This window comes from Mytilus edulis, chromosome 8, assembly GCF_963676685.1.
Source record: "Mytilus edulis chromosome 8, xbMytEdul2.2, whole genome shotgun sequence".
NCBI lineage: Eukaryota > Metazoa > Mollusca > Bivalvia > Mytilida > Mytilidae > Mytilus > Mytilus edulis.
Genome location: NC_092351.1, coordinates 50,300,942 through 50,314,657, shown reverse-complemented (window position 1 = coordinate 50,314,657; position 13,716 = coordinate 50,300,942). Strand labels below are relative to the sequence as shown.

Here is a 13,716-nt window from a genome sequence, read left to right as displayed (position 1 = left end):
GGAGGTTGATAACTACTTAAATAATTCCCATGGTCACCCATAGGAAAATATTCGATTACTTGAAATATTTAAAGTGGTAAATACTTCTACTCATTCAGTAAACACTGATGTTTTTTAGTAAACGGATCAAATGTTCCTCATCAGTGGGCAAATGTCTTCCATATACTTCAACTCCCGGATAACCAACAATGTTACAAGTGCAAATCATACATCTAAAATATAGAACCTTACAACATAATGAACAATATTCTGAACAATATTACCCGAAAAAAGGTTTATTAAAGAATTACAAAAGAAAACCGTCCTTGGTTTTATACGTTAGATATGGTGTTGAAATTTGTCCCATCGAAATTAAGAGTGACAAAACAGATCATCTACCTGCAGTATAAACCCAACAACTATGTTTTCTTACTATCCTTTAGAAAGAGAAGTGGGCATATATGGTAAAGAGTCTTCGATACCCACCATAACATACATTGACAGACTGTCTACATGATTTGATAAAATTTAGTTCTCTTTATTCTGCCTTTTAAACTCAATAGCTGAAACTTCGGTTTCTTTGCATAAACCATTTGCTTCCTCATATTCAATACATAGAGAGGTAGATAAAAGTTTAATCATCACTTCTTTCACGAGGACATCTCTGATATAAGCACTTCCATATGTCATATTTTCCAAAAGCACTGTGTTCAAGACTGCACTTTCGTGCTTTTTGACATAACTACATGTCAATGAGAATATTTTTGATGGATCCTTTCGTCGCATTCCAAAGTATTTGTCGTGCAAGTACTTTTGCAGATGAGCAACTGTGTCAAGTGAGAAATATTCTCCTCCAAAATTTACGAACATTTTTGTTGAAAACACCAATGGATCATCAAGAAATTGTTGATGACGTTCAAACTGTGGTCCAACCGAATTTGTATCAGCAGACAGCATTTCGTGTACAAATATATCGAGTTCATTGCTTAACATTGCTTCCTTTATACCAAATTCCTGTTTCTGATTAAAATAGCCAAATTCCAGAATTTCCCATAACATGTATTGTCGCAAAGTCATTTCTTCCTTCAAGAAATCGAAGTGAAGCTCTGTTTGTGTAATGATTTGTCTTATGTAGAGACATACATAGACACCACAACTAGAACCGTCTGGTTGAAGCGGTATACAGGATTTAGACGGGATATGCAGCTGCCATTCATCTTCTTTCAGTTTACTCTGAGTCGTTTTGTAGACATACATCTGCAGATATTTCTTAACATTTTGAAAGACTTTCTTGTCGAAGTTTCCTACAGAAAAGAATTATGATTAAATATAATATTTATTTTGCTGATGAGGATAAAACTGTCATTACATTTCCACACTATTGACGACATGTACCTTTGATGTTTAACAATCGGCCTCTCTACACCATTATAATCTTTGACATTTACCAATGCAGCTCTTACATGTAAACATATTTTCAACGTACTATTCAATTGGGTTAACTTATTGTCTGTAACATTCATCTTACCCAGAGGCGGATTTAAGGGGGTGCACAGGGGCCCGTTCCCATTTTTGCTTATATAGAGAATTGTTGTAGAGTGACTGGAGCGGCCCCTCTTAGGTCAGTCAGTGGGTCCCCCACTTATGAAAATTTCCTGATCCGGCACTGTTACCTTATGTATTTCCGATTTCGACTACATGCCCGAGAACACAGTTATTTCGTAGTGCATTTCTTTTAGACAATACATTAAAATTAATTAAATCGCACTCGCTCTTTCTCTGCAACTAACATTTTATAGTGCAATGTGGTACCAGTGGAACAAATAATATCAAATTGATAGAAATTTCTGCCACCTTACTAAAAATATTGACAATTCTGTGTTAAGAAGGTCTAAAAGTCAGTTTGACAGATTTAGACGTAATAAAATTTGATCTTTTTTTTACTGGACCAAATCATTACTTAACATCAGGATTCAGCACCCCCATTTTTTAACCTGTTATTACACCCCTACTTAATACGTCACTTATAATGTTAAATTGTGGAAGGTATATCAAATGAAAAATGCAAGTTATACACAGTTCACACTATGGACTTTATTAGTAGAGCGGAAACCAAAGGACGATAACTGTGTCCTTGGACCAAATATTGCACAACTTTGTTTTAAATCTCAAAGATTAGTTCACAATTACTCCAGTTCGATATCTAGTGTATAAAATGAATTGGTATGATTGTACGCGTGGTCAGTTATTCGTGAATAGTTCCGTTGTAGTTTGCTTCTGCAGTATTTGAGAACATAACGATGTGTAGTATGTTAAAAGAGTATAAATAACTTTAACTGAATCGGTTCTTATGGACTTAATTTACGGCAATTAGCATGCGGAATATTGCTATCAGGAACCAGTCTACGAATGACAAAGGGAAATAATTCATTTAATATGTGTTTTATTTATAACATAATGGAATTGGTTATCGGCAAATGAATGAAGAGAAATAGGATTGCTGTTGTAAAAAATTGTTAAGCTGTTGTAATAAATGATGAAGCAGACTACACCAGAAAGGGAATATGAAGCTATTTTCTTTATCACGCGTTTTCAGACGGAAATAGCATTGCATTAAAAATTAAAACATGGACATGTTATTATAAAAAAAACACATGTGTTCTTCTTCATACTTACGTCAAATAAATTCATTTGAATTCGCATCTTCCTTATTCTATTATAATTTTCTGTCTTATACACAATACTTACCAAGAGGATCCATATAAACTATTCGTTTTTCAGTTGGCAATATTGACAGCAGTACCCAATGTTGGTCATCTATATTCACAGGTATCAAAAGACAAGATTTCTCCATTACTTTATCGTACTGCTCCATCGTGTGATGTAAAGAAATCTTTTCTTTAAACCAGGCAGCCGGAAGAACTTTAATGTCTTTCCTTTGGTATTGTTCCATAATTGAAGCTACATAGATGTCAATATGTTTGTCCGTCAACCATCCATTCAGAAATCGCTTCATTTCAAGTTTATCCAACTTTAATCCTTTGAACTCCACTTCCCCGGGAAACATTGTTAGTTTGTCAAATTCTCGAGGAGATAATACGGGAGAAAAGGTTTGTTCAATATTTTCCAACAAAAACATTTGGAAAAAAGATTTATTTTCGTGCTTGTTGACTTGTTCGGTTGGGATTGTCTTTTCTTTATCGCAGTAAATGATTACTCTCTTTCCTTTGATGAACTGTTTAATATCTGTGGTACGACTCTTGAGTCCTCTACAAATAAAAGGTTTCCTTTTGCACATATAATTGCATTCATGTTTGTTGGGAAGTAGCAAGCAATTATCTTGTATATAACTGATTCATAAGAATGAATAACGTTTAAAGAACTGCTAATTTCAATCTGGTTGTTATTAAATGTCCATTTGTCTTCCTCGTTGATTTCAATCATCAGTAAATTACCAACGCACGTGATGGTCTCCTTGGCTTCCACGGATTTCTGACAATTCTGACAATTTTGAGCTCTAGTTTCAGATTTTTGAACATAGCGCCCTTCGATACCTAGCGCAAAAGAAGCACCTGTTTCTCCTCTACAAGACCTATATAGTCATACCCCGTGACACCCCCCATTATTTTTCTCTAGAACTCCTGGAATAGACCGACCCTGTTTCTCCCCTACAAGACCTATATAGTCATATCCCGTGACACCCCCCATTATTTTTCTGTAGAACTCCTGGAATAGGCCGACCCTACCCCCATTTTTTGACATTTTTTTCGAATTTTGAGCTCTAGTTTCAGATTTTTGAACATAGCGCCCTTCGATACCTAGCGCAAAAGAAGCGCCTGTTTCTCCTCTACAAGACCTATATAGTCATACCCCGTGACACCCCTCATTATTTTTCTCTAGAACTCCTGGAATAGGCCGACCCTACCCCCATTTTTTGACATTTTTTTCGAATTTTGAGCTCTAGTTTCAGATTTTTGAACATAGCGCCCTTCGATACCTAGCGCAAAAGAAGCGCATGTTTCTCCTCTATAAGACCTATATAGTCATATCCCGTGACACCCCCCATTATTTTTCTCTAGAACTCCTGGAATAGGCCGACCCTACCCCAATTTTTTTGACATTTTTTTTCGATTTTTGAGCTCTAGTTTCAGATTTTTGAACATAGCGCCCTTCGATACCTAGCGCAAAAGAAGCGCCTGTTTCTCTTCTACAAGACCTATATACTCATATCCCGTGACACTCCCCCATTATTTTTCTCTAGAACTCCTGGAATTGGCCGACCCTACCCCCATTTTTTGGACATTTTTTCGAATTTTGAGCTCTAGTTTCAGATTTTTGAACATAGCGCCCTTCGATACCTAGTGCAAAAGTAGCGCCTGTTTCTCTTCTACAAGACCTATATAGTCATATCCGGTGACACCCCCCATTATTTTTCTCTAGAAGTCCTAGAATAGGCCGACCCCCCTAATTTTTTGACATTTTTTTCGAATTTTGAGCTCTAGTTTCAGATTTTTTAACATAGCGCCCTTCGATACCTAGCGCAAAAGAAGCGCCTGTTTCTCGTCTATAAGACCTATATAGTCATATCCCGTGACACTCCCCATTATTTTTCTCTAGAACTCCTGGAATAGGCCGACCCTACCCCCATTTTTTTGACATTTTTTTCAAATTTTGAGCTCTAGTTTCAGATTTTTGAACATAGCGCCCTTCAATACCTAGCGTTAAAAAAAGCGCATGTTTCTCCTCTACAAGACCTATATAGTCATATCCCGTGACAACCCCCATTATTTTTCTCTAGAACTCCTGGAATAGGCCGACCCTACCCCCATTTTTTTGACATTTTTTTCGAATTTTGAGCTCTAGTTTCAGATTTTTGAACATAGCGCCCTTCGATACCTAGTGCAAAAGTAGCGCCTGTTTCTCTTCTACAAGACCTATATAGTCATATCCCGTGACTAGTTTCAGATTTTTGAACATAGCGCCCTTCGATACCTAGCGCAAAAGAAGCGCCTGTTTCTCCTCTACGAGACCTATATAGTCATACCCCGTGACACCCATCATTATTTTTCTCTAGAAGTCCTAGAATAGGCCGACCCCCCTAATTTTTTGACATTTTTTTCGAATTTTGAGCTCTAGTTTCAGATTTTTGAACATAGCTCCCTTCGATACCTAGCGCAAAAGAAGCGCCTGTTTTTCTTCTACAAGACCTATATAGTCATATCCCGTGACACCCCTCATTATTTTTCTCTAGAAGTCCTAGAATAGGCCGACCCCCCTAATTTTTTGACATTTTTTTCAAATTTTGAGCTCTAGTTTCAGATTTTTGAACATAGCGCCCTTCGATACCTAGCGTAAAAAGAGCGCCTGTTTCTCCTCTACAAGACCTATATAGTCATATCCCTTGACACCTCTCATTATTTTTCTCTAGAAGTCCTAGAATAGGCCGACCCCCCTAATTTTTTGACATTTTTTTCGAATTTTGAGCTCTAGTTTCAGATTTTTTAACATAGCGCCCTTCGATACCTAGCGCAAAAGAAGCGCCTGTTTCTCGTCTATAAGACCTATATAGTCATATCCCGTGACACTCCCCATTATTTTTCTCTAGAACTCCTGGAATAGGCCGACCCTACCCCCATTTTTTTGACATTTTTTTCAAATTTTGAGCTCTAGTTTCAGATTTTTGAACATAGCGCCCTTCAATACCTAGCGTTAAAAAAAGCGCATGTTTCTCCTCTACAAGACCTATATAGTCATATCCCGTGACAACCCCCATTATTTTTCTCTAGAACTCCTGGAATAGGCCGACCCTACCCCCATTTTTTTGACATTTTTTTCGAATTTTGAGCTCTAGTTTCAGATTTTTGAACATAGCGCCCTTCGATACCTAGTGCAAAAGTAGCGCCTGTTTCTCTTCTACAAGACCTATATAGTCATATCCCGTGACTAGTTTCAGATTTTTGAACATAGCGCCCTTCGATACCTAGCGCAAAAGAAGCGCCTGTTTCTCCTCTACGAGACCTATATAGTCATACCCCGTGACACCCATCATTATTTTTCTCTAGAAATCCTAGAATAGGCCGACCCCCCTAATTTTTTGACATTTTTTTCGAATTTTGAGCTCTAGTTTCAGATTTTTGAACATAGCTCCCTTCGATACCTAGCGCAAAAGAAGCGCCTGTTTTTCTTCTACAAGACCTATATAGTCATATCCCGTGACACCCCTCATTATTTTTCTCTAGAAGTCCTAGAATAGGCCGACCCCCCTAATCTTTTGACATTTTTTTCAAATTTTGAGCTCTAGTTTCAGATTTTTGAACATAGCGCCCTTCGATACCTAGCGTAAAAAGAGCGCCTGTTTCTCCTCTACAAGACCTATATAGTCATATCCCTTGACACCTCTCATTATTTTTCTCTAGAAGTCCTAGAATAGGACGACCCCCCTAATTTTTTGACATTTTTTTCAAATTTTGAGCTCTAGTTTCAGATTTTTGAACATAGCGCCCTTCGATACCTAGCGCAAAAGCAGCGCCTGTTTCTCCTCTACAAGACCTATATAGTCATTCCTCGTGACACCCCTCATTATTTTTCTCTAGAAGCCCTGGAATAGGCCGACCCTACCCCCATTTTTTGATATTTTTTTCGAATTTTGAGCTCTAGTTTCAGATTTTTGAACATAGCGCCCTTCGATACCTAGTGCAAAAGTAGCGCCTGTTTCTCTTCTACAAGACCTATATAGTCATACCCCGTGACACCCCCCATTATTTTTCTCTAGAACTCCTGGAATAGACCGACCCTACCCCCATTTTTTGGACATTTTTTTCAGAACAGAACAACCTTAAGCATTTTTTCATTTAACTATATGTTCTGACGTCAGATCAATAATCAAACTATAAAGCATACCCTTTAAAAATAAATATCATTTAGTAACAGAACTTGACTGTGTTATATATATATATATATAACAACACTACACCATATTTAATAAAAGTTTGTGTGTTTTAAACTACATTCGTTGAAGTGACTTATAGAAATACACATGTATGACTTATATACCTTAGATAATTTAGTGGCGGATCCAGCACTTTTTATAAGGGAACAAAAGGGGGGGGGGGGCTCCCGTCATGCTTCAGTATTTTTCAAAATGTTCCCCATAAAGAGGGTGTGGGCCCCCTCCCCCTGGATCCACCTATATTACCGGCCCTTCCCGGCAGTGTCGCAAAACGTTTCCGAATTCTTCTTCCGCAAGCTTTAACACATGTTTTCGGGATATTATCAATGTTTTTTTTTACTTTTATATATATATCTAACGACACAACAGTGTAATATTATTTATTTTGTTTAAAAAAAGTATTTTAAGGAGTATCCATTGAAAAATTAATTAAAACAAGCGATACGTTATTTTTTTTTGCACTAGATCTCTAGTGCGTTCACGTGAAAATCTTGAAACTCTGAAGTGGACTGTAGAGTTACAACGGAATATCGGCCTATAAAATGACGTTTCGACATCATAATGATATATATTCTAAAGTGTTTAAATATGCCATTTCGTGAAAAAAAAATACATTCCAAGATACTTAAACAATATCTATGACCGAATTATCAGAAAATATTAAGAAGCTGTAGAAGATAGAGACAAATTATTTGAATTAAATCGTTAACTTAAAGGGTTTCGTAAACAAACATTTTGGTTGAAAGGGTACGTCGACGTTAAGGGAATTTTATCCTCTTTTTTATAAATTAGCTGTATGTTAGTATAACTAATAGATCCGATATAGCTTTGTGACCTTGAAATTAAGGTTGTGCTTTTGAAACTGATTCTGTTTAACCGACCACTTTTACTTTTATCTCTCCAAACACTGTTTTTCTTGTGGCCACTACTCCTTCGCAGTTAAGTAAACCAAAGGATTATTTTACCAAATTGCTCGTTATCGTCTCAGGATGTTGATGATGGTTTTGACAAAAGTTTTGTGAAGACTACATATAAGAGAAATATCCCCTTATGCATTTTATATAAGTGATATGCATTTGTCTTTCGACAGGATATACTTGGTCTAAAAAAAATTAAGATCAAGATCAAAGGTCAAAGGTGATGTTTTGTTTTTTGATTTTGCTTATTACAACTAGTTTTAAAAAAGATATCAATAAAATATTTTTTTATATCTATATTAATCACTCTTGATTCAGATTTGAAGAAGGCAATACATACAGAAGTAAAGCAGTGACGTTTTGTTGCGACAATTTTCACAAGAGGAATGGAGTCTGTGTTGGTAAGGTCAAATGCATGAAGATGTATATAAAATTATGCAGTTTGAATTCACTACTTTAAGATGAGGTTTATGTTTTGCCCTTGGCTTTTCTTGATTACTTTGTTATACATTTTACTCTTGTCGATCGAGCTGTAAGACGTGCAACTTTTCTAAGTTTAATTTACCTTAATAAATTTGTTTAATCAAACAGTTATTTATAAAAGAAGATTAATTGTTTACATAATGATACAATCTTCAAAGTGTGAGTTTGTGTTAGTATATATATAAATAACTGGAGTAAGAAAGTACTTTCTACCTACATTGTATTTGCTGTCACATTGATTTAGCTGTACAAGAACAAAAATGTTACAATAAATTAACTTTCCTGAATTAGTATTTTCTTTTATGACGACACTCTGCAATGTTAGTGTAAATTGTTTAAACGTCTTTTTTAAAACAAGTACATGAAAAGTTTAATACGAACGAGAAGTGTTTACTTCCTATATCACTTCAATAATAAATCTAACTTGTTTCGTGTTTTTATAGATTAAAAAAAAATAACGAATGTTCTTATGTAACAAATATCTTTCAGAATGTCCGATCGGTCACCATTCAAATGGAGTTAAGTGTAAAAAATGCAACGATGACCAATATGGAAGAAAATGTGCAGACATATGCAGATGTAGTACCAATGAAAGGTTATAAGATTAAAATCATATTTATATAACAGTGTGACTTGAATGGAGAGTTGTCTTGATTGTACTCATACCACATCTTCTCATATTTATTAGACTTAAAATAGTAGGCACAGTTATGGTGTTTGTTTTTCATGTACCTCTTTCCATTCACATCGTGATAATAATGATACTTGTTTATAGTGTGCGAATCACAAGAAGGTTTATTGAAAAGAAAATTAGTATGTTCCTCTGGAATGGTAATATAAATACATAGTAGATAAAGATAATTGCTAGAGAAGGATTACTCACCTCTGAGCAGTAGATTTATCATTTTGAACATGGGAAAAAAATAATAAAAGCAAAATAACTGTAAACGATGACTGTATAACAATGTATGAATTAAACATATTTTGTAAAGCAGTTTATGTATTATAGTACAATGACTTATTGTAGGATAAACAACTTTCGTTCCAATACTGTTGAGAACATCAATCAAATGTTTATTGTAAATGAACAAAATCCAAGTATATGCTTTCATGTCAATCAGTAATTAGTTGTAGTTTTTTTCATTCATGCTTTGCTTTCGATTAAGGAAATTTGATGATCAATACAGCTAGTTTTTGATACATTTATTTATAATTGTAGTCCGGTCATTTAATGTTGTCATTTTAATATTAAAATTAACATTGCCATTAAAGCGGGAGGTTTGGCATGCCACAAAACCAGGTTCAACCCACCATTTCTTATCTTAAAATGCCCTGTACCAAGTCATGAGAATGGCCATTGTTATATTATAGTTTCTCTGTGTGTTACATTTTAATGTTGTGTTTTTGTTGTGTCATAGTTCTTCTCTTATATTTGATGCGTTTCCATCAGTTTTAGTTTGTACCCCGGATTTGTTGTATCTATCAACTTATGCATTTCGAACAGCGGTATACTAATGTTGCCTTTATTAGTTATATTTCCTGTATGATTGATAAATAATGTTCACTGGCTCGGGAAATATTGCAGATTAACATATAAATAAGATATTTGTCAATTTCCGAAGACAGCATAATACATTTTGTTACTATCATGTCTCATTAGAATTTGCTACTGTAACATATCTCCTTTACATTCTCTTCATTCATAGTGTAGACAGTAGTGGGAAAAATAATGTACATTTGTTTTTAATTCCTTGAACTCATACATATAAAAATAAAAATATATCTAATCATATCTATTTGTTTTTCTTCACAGGTGTGATCATGTGTCAGGATGCGTTGCTAAATATGGTAAGATACAGTTTATTTATGCATGCCAAAAAGACATGAGCAACATCATTACACAAAACATTTGTGCAAAACATATAACTAAATATATAGCAAAATATCCTGTTCGGTCAATCATTTGCCCTTATCTAAATATTCAAGACCTCAATTGAGGCTTTTTTGTAGTATATACAGTTTTGCAGTATAATAAAAAAAAAGTGTGAAGCCATTAAACATTATTTCAAGGCAATTTTCGAAATATCAATACAGATGTTTTGACCAAATCTTGTCTTATGAACATCAGAAGGATGTTGAATGATAGATTAAGGCGTTTTCTTTTAATTTTCAAATACAAGGGGCTAAAAATTATCTCATATATTTTTAATTGTAAATTCGTATTTATTGAGTATTTATATATAAAAAAAAATGTAATAAGGACACAAGTCGACCCTATATTTTATTCAAAATTATTTTATGCATATCGATATAGTTCCAAAGCATCATGAGCAGTTTTAATAGTCTTTTAAAAAAAACTGATTGACAATATGTAATTTAGATTCAAATTTTAATGTTCAGAATTGAAAATGAAAACGAATGACTTACAAATAATACATATGATTGAATCCTTGATGACTTTAATACATCAGCATGCTCATGGCTGTATCATGGGTATCCTCGAATATTTTATTAATCGTAACAGGCATGACATTTCAATGGTTTCATCTGTTATTTCAAACACTTATGAATCAAAATAAGTGACCTAATTTATGAACTTATTGCTGACAACGGCCGATTTTTTTTTTATTTCAGCTGATCCAAATTGTCAATTGGGCTGTTCTAATCACTGGCGTCTGTCGTTCGCCAGCTTCCATTTGTTTTTTAAAACATCTGTTTGTTCCAATAAAAAACAAAACTTGGTCACAATCATCGCTGGTGTATCGTTAATTCATTTGTCTCTTGATTCAAATTGTATATTAATATACCCGTCATCGGTAAATATAATGGTTAAATTTATGTTTTGTGAATTTCTTGAAAACAATTTACAAAATCTGACATGACAAAAATTTTTCGAATGTGAAGATATACATAAGTGCAAACAGACAAAGCCATGGCTAAAAAAAAACCCGGACAAACAGACAAACAATAGAACATAAAGGACAAAATTGAAAACAAAGGACACAACCCCCACCAAAAACGAAGGGTGATTTTAGGTGCTCCTAAAGGGTTAGCAGATCCTGTCCCACATCGTGCACCCGTCATGTCGCTTATATACAAACCCGATAACAATAAAATTGAGAATGGAAATGGAGAATGTGTCAAAGAGACAACAACCGACCATAGAAAAAAACAACAGCAGAAGGTCACCAACAGGTCTTCAATGTAGCGAGAAATTCCCGCACCCGGAGGCGTCCTTCAGCTGGCCCCTGAACAAATATATACTAGTTCAGTGATAATGAACGCCATACTAATTTCCAAATTGTACACAAGAAACTAAAATTAAAATAATACAAGACTAACAAAGGCCAGAGGCTCCTGACTTGGGACAGGCGCAAAAATGCGGCGGGGTTAAACATGTTTGTGAGATCTCAACCCTCCCCCTATACCTCTAGGCAATGTAGAAAAGTAAACGAATAACAATACATACATTAAAATTCAGTTCAAGAGAAGTCCGAGTCTGATGTCAGAAGATGTAACCAAAGAAAATAAACAAAATGACAATAATACATAAATAACAACAGACTACTAGCAGTTAACTGACATGCCAGCTCCAGACTTCAATTAAACTGACTGAAAGATTATGATTTCATCATATGTACATCAGGCACAATCCTTCCCGTTAGGGGTTTAGTATCATACCATCATAAAATATATGAGAAGAACATAACCCGTGTCATGCCAACAACTGTTTTTTGAATAAATGTGTTTAGTTCCGATGCAAAGACCTTATAAGTGAATCAATATTAACGCCAAAATATGCAATCTGTAATGACCTGACAACAGTATCGTAACTATATCCCTTATTAATAAGTCTATTCAAAGGTTTTGTTAGTTTCTGAGGTGAATACTGACACCTTTGTGCTTTATAAAGAATATTTCCATAAAAAATTGGATGTGAAATACCTGAACGTATAAGAAGTCTGCATGTTGAGCTATATTTACGAATGATGTCCTTATACCGATGATAAAATTTAGTAAATGTTTTGACTAGTTTGTGATATCGAAAACCCTGGTGTAATAATTTTTCAGTAATACTCAAATTTATCTCGTTAAAATCTAAAACATTGTTGTCTAATTCGGTACGTCACATTAGAAGAAAAGGGGACGGTATTGTATGAAACGGATATTCTATAATGGTCATTCAACTCGTGATGGCGGCCGTTCAATATACGAAGGGATAATTGTAACGTCATCATTTGGAACTAATTGTTTGATAGATTCCTTGTGACCAGCTACCTTTTACTTAGGTAACAGTGATTTTCAATACAAGCCCTGTAATATCGTATCAACTGGGATGTGTTGGTTGTATTATTCAGAATTTCGAGAAACTAACAGAGTTTGAGGTTCGTCAAGTTTAAAAAATTGTAGAGAATGATTCCGTAACAGTTTCTATAAAGGGAATGATAAAATGATATTACGAATACATCTAGCTTTTCAAATAGTAGTTGGCATTTTTAAATATTTTTTTTTACTAAAGATAGCAAAATGATTTGAATTCCTGTTGCACCTTTTACATTTGCGTGGTCATATGTCAAAAAACGAACAAGTCTTATAAACCAAAATAAAATATATTAAACATATTTTATAAATATTTTTAGACAGAATGGACACGACTGTAACAATTAGAAACTATTCTTCTGATACTCAGGCAACAGGTAAGAAAGTAACTCTTTGTATTACGTGTAAAAAGCAGTTGTTTTGCTTACTCACCTATAATATAACATTTACACAACACGCAACGCTTAGTGCTATCACTCAACATATTACGTTTCAAATTACATAAGTCTCTAAGTCTCATAAATTATTGACAATTGTTCTGTAACGGTTTTTTAGGGAATAGGAGAAGATTATCACAAATATATCTAGCTTTCCAATAGCAGATAGCAGTTCTAATTTTTCTAACCAAAGATAGCTAAATGATTATAACTGAATTCATGTTAAATATAATAATATTTGTGTGGTCATAAGTTGAAATACGACCAAGTGTAATAGAGTAATAAACAATACATTTTATAGTTTTTTTTTTAATATTGTTAAGACATAACGGTCACGGCTGTGACAAATAAAAACTATCGTTCTAGTAGTCAGCTGGTAACAGGTAAGCAATTCACATTTTGTGCTACGTGAATTAATGATCTTTTTCAAGTTAACGTCTGAAAATACAATTAAATTACTTACATACCTATACCCTAACATTTACACAACAAATGAAGCTTAATGCTATCACTCAACATAGCATTTTCGACATCAGATATGTCTCATTCATACTTGAAGCACTCCTGAATCTCAAGACAGTTCCATCTAAGATCAGTGTGCTGTTATTTTTGTGTAAACGTCAAATATATC

General features: G+C 34.4%; 1 protein-coding gene and 1 long non-coding RNA gene across 2 annotated transcripts; one reads left to right on the top strand and one right to left on the bottom strand.

Moving 5' to 3' along the window:
• Positions 1-507: 507 nt before the first annotated feature.
• On the bottom strand, positions 508-3,277 carry LOC139484170 (sentrin-specific protease 2-like). The gene is made up of 2 exons (XM_071267901.1): positions 2,728-3,277; positions 508-1,283 (listed from the first exon to the last, which is right to left on the bottom strand). Exons 1-2 carry the CDS (start codon positions 3,275-3,277, stop codon positions 508-510), a joined length of 1,326 nt encoding a protein of 441 aa, XP_071124002.1.
• A 4,884-nt stretch (positions 3,278-8,161) lies between these two features.
• LOC139485810 (uncharacterized) lies at positions 8,162-13,025 on the top strand. The gene is made up of 4 exons (XR_011655402.1): positions 8,162-8,246; positions 8,818-8,923; positions 10,142-10,176; positions 12,969-13,025. It is a non-coding gene; the product is annotated as an uncharacterized lncRNA (long non-coding RNA).
• Positions 13,026-13,716: the final 691 nt, after the last annotated feature.

What these genes read in the sequence shown, in the direction of transcription:
- LOC139484170 (XM_071267901.1), bottom strand. Translation starts at nt 3,277, where the DNA reads ATGTGCAAAAGGAAACCTTTTATTTGTAGAGGACTCAAGAGTCGTACC. An exon ending in AGTTTATATGGATCCTCTTG is followed by an intron (nt 1,284 to 2,727) that starts GTAAGTATTGTG and finishes TCTTTTCTGTAG; the next exon opens with GAAACTTCGACAAGAAAGTC.